General features: G+C 36.4%; 3 protein-coding genes across 4 annotated transcripts; all 3 read left to right on the top strand.

Moving 5' to 3' along the window:
* Positions 1-2,402: 2,402 nt before the first annotated feature.
* LOC124407667 (E3 SUMO-protein ligase NSE2-like) lies at positions 2,403-4,714 on the top strand. 2 transcript variants are annotated; one of them, XM_046884050.1, is made up of 6 exons: positions 2,403-2,456; positions 2,756-2,850; positions 3,004-3,173; positions 3,415-3,508; positions 3,801-3,984; positions 4,584-4,714. In XM_046884050.1, exons 2-6 carry the CDS (start codon positions 2,772-2,774, stop codon positions 4,687-4,689), a joined length of 633 nt encoding a protein of 210 aa, XP_046740006.1. In that variant the 5' UTR covers positions 2,403-2,456; positions 2,756-2,771; the 3' UTR covers positions 4,690-4,714. The 2 variants fall into 2 exon arrangements, with proteins under 2 accessions (XP_046740006.1, XP_046740007.1); XM_046884051.1 differs by lacking the exon at positions 2,403-2,456 and having other exon boundaries at positions 2,694-2,850.
* Positions 4,715-5,193: 479 nt separating this feature from the next.
* LOC124406823 (SNAPIN protein homolog) lies at positions 5,194-6,199 on the top strand. The gene is made up of 2 exons (XM_046882445.1): positions 5,194-5,445; positions 5,875-6,199. The coding sequence occupies exons 1-2, from the start codon at positions 5,294-5,296 to the stop codon at positions 6,197-6,199; spliced, it is 477 nt and encodes a 158-aa protein (XP_046738401.1). The 5' UTR covers positions 5,194-5,293.
* A 75-nt stretch (positions 6,200-6,274) lies between these two features.
* Positions 6,275-7,140, top strand: LOC124406822 (methyltransferase N6AMT1). Its single transcript, XM_046882444.1, has one exon. The coding sequence runs from the start codon at positions 6,275-6,277 to the stop codon at positions 6,914-6,916; it is 642 nt and encodes a 213-aa protein (XP_046738400.1). The 3' UTR covers positions 6,917-7,140.
* The last annotated feature ends 474 nt before the right edge of the window (positions 7,141-7,614 follow it).

The following is a 7,614-nucleotide window of genomic DNA, read 5'->3' as shown; positions in this document are numbered from 1 at the left end:
TGAAAAAGAATAGTCAATAGAAGTAATGTGGAGAGCGCGCAGGTGGCGACTCCACAGGGATATAAAGCTGATTTTGCACGTGCAGCAAACAGCTGGATGCAGCAGCAGCAAAATGCTCTCATTGGCTGCTTTTTACGCACGTGGTGTGGGGGCTACTGCTGTTTGCAGCAAATCCAACTGCTGTAGAAAGTAGGTTCATTTCACTGATCTCTATGTATAAACAAAATTAGAAGAGAAGAATTGTTTGTTCTTTGAAACACGACTAGCAGGCGGCACTATAAACAGAACCCTAGTCACAAAACCAAGCTTAAGAGGTGATGCGATACCACGCATTGTTGAAGGATATCAATCACCATAATACAGTACCTAACAAAAGGAAGGTTCCAATGATGAGATGAAATTACCTAAAAGGGCGGGAGGGGCCAATTTAATCAATGCCACAGAGGCCACTGAAATATCTGTGGATGAGGAAGCAAATGAATGCAACAACACTGACGTATCTTTGGTAACTGAAGAACCCAGGAACCAAAATCTTGATGAGCATGTCATCACTGAGTCTGCACCTCAAGTTGAGCAAATGTCTGATGTCAATAAGCCTTGGTCGTGTAGTAAGGTTGGACTTTTAGAACTATCTGCAGGATTGGTTGTCTGTAATGCACCACAGAGCATGAGAGGAATACATGATACAATGAGAGGAATCAATTACGAAAGACAATTAGCACCCAAAATCATTACTGTAGAAGATACACAGAATCTCTTGAATAATATTGAGTAGGTATGAATTTGCCAATTAAGGAACAGGAACAAACACTACAGCCATAGCGTTTGTGCCTTGTGAAACCTGTAAAAGCAAGCAATATAACTGTAGTGGTGAAATGGTCAAATCTCTGTTCAATATGAAACATTTCCAATCAAAAACGAGTGACTAGAGAAGAAATGACCTTTCAAGAAGACTGGATGAAATCATTTCAAACGGTGGGTGTGCCTTTAATAAATATAATTCATGCCATCAGATAAACCCAAACGTCTTACGTTTTTTGTGCTCAAATGTTTGATATGACTTCTCTTTGGGATATGATTCGCACTTAATCCTTGAGCTAATGCATGAGGTTGATCATACATACCTCGATGAATCAGTCGATACCTTTGCTCTGAACTATGTTGGCAGTTTTACTGCAAGACATTATGAAAGATTCTGCAAATCCTGCGAGGAGTGCCAAAGTAGTCTAAAAAACCAAAAAGTGATCGGAACTGACAATCATACTCTAATTACACTCGAAACAAAAAATTGGCTTACTTACCCATCTGATGAACTCCCGCAGCTATTGAGGTCTTTCGAAGAGCAAATTCTGAGGATGTATGGACATGATGAGTCATTGCGAAATTTTCTGCTCGTCGTCCTGGATCGCTTTAAAGCTCTCTCTGTGACAAAAATTAGGTGTGAGTTACATCGATCTATTTTAACTAAAGTAGTGAGCAAGTTTCAGTAGAACGAAGAGGCACTTACACAAGAGAAAAACAAACAGAAGGGTTTAAGCAAACAAGTGCATTTGGTCTGAATGAAGCAAAAACAATAGAATATCACTGACACAAATATCGTAAATGATACTTTTTGTTCTTTCCCACAGACTTTAGCTAATTTTTCAACAGCACACCGCGGTGAGTCATTTAATGTAAATTTAATGGAAATAAAGCATCAACTAATAACAAAAAAAATCTCTCATTGAGCCACTGAATATTTCTCTATCTGCAATAAAAAAAACTCGATAAAAGCAATACACTTTTCTTCGAGAAAAATTTTACGCAAATTCAAATATTGAAGAACAGGTTTCTGCTCTTGCTTTGTGGTCGAGTTTCAACTCGTATTCAGACATTTTTTACAGAGTAATGTCTCATGTAGTACATTACCACGACATCAGGTATGATGTATGGAAGGATATGGAAACCCTCCAAATTGACCACAACTCCAAAAAAACACTTTTACTAGCCTCCATACCTTTGGTATAGGACCCTTATTCACAACTATTCAAAAGTACCGCCATGCCACTAGTCACGCACGACAAGCACTCAGTCGCAGCTGGAGATAATGGGTGCGTTCCGAAATTAGCTGCCAGTGCTATCAACCATCTTTTATCTCCTTTGCACTGCCGAGTTTGTGACTAGCTTTGCCTCTGTCTTGAGAAGTTTGCAGCGCTACTAGCTAGTTTCGGAGCGCACCCAATGGAGATGCGAGCTGAAGCTCTAATTCGATAATGAAAGCAGCTGCGGAGTCCGATCTCTCACTCTGGTCGGTAACTTGGTGGGGGGAATTCTCCGCCTGACTGCTGCTCCCCACTCTTTCGACCACGCAACGCGCAGTCTATCTTTTTTATAATTCTACGGTGAAAACGCTCCTTCTCGCGTTTCTGAAAAACACGCCACAAGGTGCTACGCGGGAAACTATATGAGCTTCGAGGGTAGGGTTTTAAGGTTTCTCGTTTTCGGTAAATTGGTTGCTTCTTAATAGCTCGAAAAGGGAACTCCATCTAGTCAGAAGTTTTTTTCTAATTGCCGTTCAAAATCCCATAATTCAAATGCAATCATTTCAACTCTAAACTCTTTTTCTTTGAGGTTATTTTTATCCATCAAGCACGGAAGCTTTTGATTACTATACTGACATAGAATTTAAAATTTCCTTCAAGCCTACCATCTTCGATTTAGCCCCTTCTTTTAGACACGTTTTGTTGAAATTTACTCGTAATATTTATATTTCCAGCTGATATTTCGACAGAATGAGCTCTCTACAGGAAGCTCCTAAAGAGATCTACAACTTGTATTTGCAAACGGCTTCAAATATCGTGACTTATTTCGGTAAGTCATTCTACTGCCCCTCTGCTCTCAGTATTTTTCACCTTTGGTGGTTGCTATAGTTTCTCAATTTCAACGTTTGATCCTGGTTAGTTTTTTTTGTCATTTCTTTATACTTGTCAATTCACTGTGTTCGTACGGTCAAATTGATTGCAGAAGATGAGTCACAAGAAGAAAGATTGAAAGAATTAACAGACCTAGCAGAGGTCAGCTCTAAGCTAGATTTAAAACTGAAGAAATCGTGTGAAATTTTAGAACGCTTATCCGCACCACAAGATGATTTCAATGGAAATCAGGAAATAATTGATCATGCGGAAACACTGGAGGTATTTACATTCAGTTTAATAATTTATCTGAAACAACATTCTATTTTATTCCATACAATTTACTTGTTTGACAGATCTGCTTTTCCTTGATGAAATATTAAAAAAATTATAAGCCGTATTTTTCTAACAATCACCAATACCCTAAGTATATAAGTGATCCTTTCTATGTATAAAATAATCTTTGCTAGCTGTAAATAATTAGAATTTTTCACTTAAGTCAGCATCTTTACGTTTGTTTCAGCAATTTACCCATGAAATAGCTGGCATTGACACAGATGTTTCTAAGCACAAGAAATTTCAGGATTTTCAACGACAAGTTCAAGTTCTCATAGAAAGTAAGTTTTATCAGGACCGACAAACCCGTAGAACTTTGATGAACCGTATCAGTCAACAAATTATCCAATTTTTTTTTGCTTTGCTTAGAAACTCCAATTTTTCTTTTGATCTAATATTATTGGACCACATTTTAATGGACCTTTTGTTTGTTACAAATTGAAATTTTTCAGTTGATTTGTAGAAATAATTAGCTGTCAGTTTTTTATAATTTCGCATCAGTAAAACTGTTGAGTATTTCATAACTGTATGTACAATTTAGATGTTTGTGTATTTTGCATGTTTCTAAAATAGATACAAGATTGAATAACGCAGCCAATGTGAATGATGACGAATTGGTGCTTACTCAAAATGATATAAACGTCATCGATCCCATCACTAAGAGGCGAATAAACGATCCTGTCAGAAACACAGTTTGTGGTCATGTTTATGATCGCGGAAGTGTTGAAGCTTTGTTAAAAGCAAATAAACAAACAAGGTAATCAAATTGTCATCTATCCTAAGAAAGTCTCGTGTGAAGTGGACTCGACATGCTCAAGCAACAGCCACTGACAACGATCAATGCAATGCATGGGTTACCTTAGGCAAATTGGCTGAGCTCGTTTCACCAGATACTCTCTGTACTTGAGATATAACTTTTATCTTTGAAGTTGAAAATTGATTGTTTTCGAAACTTTTGTAAAATTAAAACAGCTCATACTTTTGCACGACATTCAAGCACACGAAGAGCGAACGTTTAAAATGACAGTAGACAGGTTAAAACACTATCACAAAACAACAGGTGATCGATATAGTAAACGTTTCATAGATGAACCAATTGTGGTATATTACATTAGCCACCTGCTGCTTTTACTGGTTATGATTGTCTTAGAATTGCTTCTGATGTAAATAAGCCTGTTGACTCTTATCTGAAAAGGGCTCCATGGGCTTAAACATTATGCAAAAGTATAACAATGAATTTTAATTTTCCACGACCTTACAAACAATCTTCAAAATCAATCATTTCTCAATATTACTGTAGGAAAGATTAATCAACCACGTCTGCTTAAATCTATAAAACATGTATCCTATTTACAGATGCCCAGTTGCCGGTTGTGGAAATAAAAATTACCTACAGCTGGACAATCTTCAGACGGATATTCTTACCAAACGATATTTAGACCGAAATCCTGATACGGACTGATGCGTACTGATAGAACTAAATTAGTTAACACTTACATGTATCCTGGATAAACGCTAATTAAATTTATTCTTATGTAAATGGAAAGATATTTGTCATAAAAACACCCTTGTCTAACCGGCAAGTTCGAATCTTACGACTTTCAGCGGTATATGGTGTGCACACGGCTTATGCACATACAAATCATATATGCATAGGTATGTTCTGTAGGGACTCTAGCGTAGGTGTAGCCACTGGTTGATACTGATATTAGGATAGGGCTCTCAAAAATCAGTTACAATTAGTCTTTTTATCTCCGTGGTCCAGCCTAATCGCCAACATTCGCGATTTACGATCCGGAACCATGAACTAGCAAAAGTTGAGTTTATACGCATGTTTCGTGTGCATAGGACCGCCTAATGGAGTTACGAATTTCCACTTTCGGGGAACTTGCGCTGAACAGCGCCATTACTACTTGCAACCAAAATCGGTTCACTTCAGCTCAGTTGTTTCTCCGTGTTAGTACCCCTGACATAACACATGATAAATGACAATCCGTAAACCGTAAACGCCACCGTGACTGCTGAAGACTTGAAGCGTTGACTGAGTAAAAAACGTTGTAAACGTCATGGACGTGGATACTGCCAGCGATAATACTTCAATAGATGACAAAACAGAAGACTTCTGCGAAAATCCAACGCGAGATGCATTGACGGAGGGACTTATGGGCCTCCTGAAGCCTACAGTAGATCAACTTGACGAAAGAATACGCGCTACAAGGTACGTACACGTTGCAAACATTCTAGAGGTTATGTCTTCTTTTTGAGGGGATTTCGATAAAATTTTGAATGTATTCGATTCTAATTTTATTTTCAAATTAAAAGATATCTCATCCTTCAAGTTTCTACAATATCATAGATTAGAAAAAAATGTTAGTTTTCTGCAATGAAAATGTACGTGCAATGAATGTTTCAAACTGCAGGAGGCTGATATTTATTTGGGAAATACACACTTCCACAATCTAAAAATATGTCAAAGCAATTTTCCATTAAACTACTTTTAATATGAGGATAAAAGGAGAATGAAAAAAGTTAACAATTTTACCGAAATATTGTTTTAATGTTTGCACTGTGACTCATAAGTTCAACTACTGTTGAATTGAGCGAGCTTTATCAGTATCTTGATATGTTGCATTTTACTTGATTTTAGAATAAGTCAAATTGAGCTCAAGCAGCAGATCGAATCATTGACAGAGGAATTATTAAAAATATCTGAAGCTCTTCAGTGCCCCCTTGAACTGGATGTATACGTTAAGAAGCTCATCAATACCAAACATAAAGTTACTGTTGTAAGCAACATTTTACAAACGACCCAAGAACGACTTAACAAGGTTCATCAAGCTGTAGAAAGGAATACAGCTCGACGAAAGGCTTTGCTAGAAACAACACCTGCAGTCAACACTCCGACTCCTACCGAAACCACTGAGCAAATAGCCAGTATTGAAAGTGCTGGTAACGAAGTGAGAGACGGATGAAGTCCGAGCGAAATTAATACCAAATTATTTTCAATAAGGTAAAGAAATGCAGATTTAACTCATCTGGATACGAAAATGGAGACTCCTATTGTCAAACTAGATGGTCAGGATTTAGAAACAGTCTATGAACCATCTGAAGATTCATTCTTACTTATAGATGCGCTAGAAGCGGATTTGGAGAAATTGAAAAAAGTCAAGCCAGTAATGTGCTTAGAAATTGGCAGTGGATCTGGTGTAGTTATAACAGCATTGGCAAAGGCATTGAATCGTTTTTTTTCCTCTTATTTCATGGCAGTTGACATAAATCCTAATGCATGTAGAGTCACTAAAAGAGTTGGTAAAGACAACTCGGTTGATATAAATGTTTTACAGATGGATTTGATCAATTTAGTAAAAAAGGAGAATGTGTTTGATGTTGTAATATTTAATCCACCATATGTGGTTACAGAGTCCTTAGAGGTTTTTGATCAAAGATTAATATCAAAAACCTGGGCAGGTGGAATAGATGGTCGAGAAGTTATGGATATGTTATTTCCTCATATTCCAAATATTTTATCGAACAATGGATTTTTTTATTTAGTCACGATTAAACAGAATGATCCGATTTCGATTATAAATATTTTTAAGCAATGGAAGATGAACGGAGAAATAATATATGATAGAAAAGTTAGAGGAGAACATTTACACATTCTACGGTTTGTAAAAATAACAAGTTAGTAATATTATCCTATTTGCACTGTATAAAACTATTTATTACTTTATAAAATTGTTCATGCATTCCAACTCGAATCGTTTCATCAATATTGAAATTCTAAATTAATTGGAGTTTACGGCCATTGAGATGAAGATAAAATTGGCAGTCAGAACTAGCAGCTGAATATGCTAACTATGATTAAAATAAGGTAATGAAGCTCAATAATCGAGATTTTGTCAAATCTCATGGAAAGCTAATACTTTTCAAGAATTGTAGATGTAAAACTGTAGTGTGTCATCTTGTTTAATAGCGACAATTTTAGCGCGTTTGGCTGCTGAGCCTGGCTGTTAGCTTCCGCTTTATGTCTATGACAGGCACATTTAATGAATACACCATAAGCTAGTCTATTTACAATTGATAATTAATATATATGTATATTTTAAAGATCAGTAATACAGTCAGCTCTCGTTACTAAAGATGCTGTCTTTCCCTCTATATTTTACTTAAAATATGAAATTACACATGGAAGTGGGAATAAAACACGCCTGTCTCTTATACCGAGAGTTCTCTGTAGACCAATTATTATTTTTTAATCGAAAGCTTTCAATGAATGTTCTGTAGCAATGAGCATATAACATTTATATCAGACAATACTTAATTGTGTATTTGTTTAATTTCATATTTAATGATTTCGTAGTCAGTAATGAATATTGAATGAAAT

Source organism: Diprion similis, chromosome 6 (genome assembly GCF_021155765.1).
Source record: "Diprion similis isolate iyDipSimi1 chromosome 6, iyDipSimi1.1, whole genome shotgun sequence".
NCBI classification, from domain to species: domain Eukaryota; kingdom Metazoa; phylum Arthropoda; class Insecta; order Hymenoptera; family Diprionidae; genus Diprion; species Diprion similis.
This window is presented reverse-complemented; position numbering and strand designations above follow the sequence as displayed.

Excerpts from the sequence above, each read along its gene's own strand:
- LOC124407667 (XM_046884050.1), top strand. The coding sequence starts at position 2,772 with ATGAGCTCTCTACAGGAAGCTCCTAAAGAGATCTACAACTTGTATTTG. Across the intron at positions 3,509-3,800 it reads AGTTCAAGTTCTCATAGAAA|ATACAAGATTGAATAACGCA; the intron begins GTAAGTTTTATC and ends TTTCTAAAATAG. Across the intron at positions 3,985-4,583 it reads AAAGCAAATAAACAAACAAG|ATGCCCAGTTGCCGGTTGTG; the intron begins GTAATCAAATTG and ends TCCTATTTACAG.
- LOC124406823 (XM_046882445.1), top strand. The coding sequence starts at position 5,294 with ATGGACGTGGATACTGCCAGCGATAATACTTCAATAGATGACAAAACA. Across the intron at positions 5,446-5,874 it reads GAAAGAATACGCGCTACAAG|AATAAGTCAAATTGAGCTCA; the intron begins GTACGTACACGT and ends ACTTGATTTTAG.
- LOC124406822 (XM_046882444.1), top strand. The coding sequence starts at position 6,275 with ATGGAGACTCCTATTGTCAAACTAGATGGTCAGGATTTAGAAACAGTC.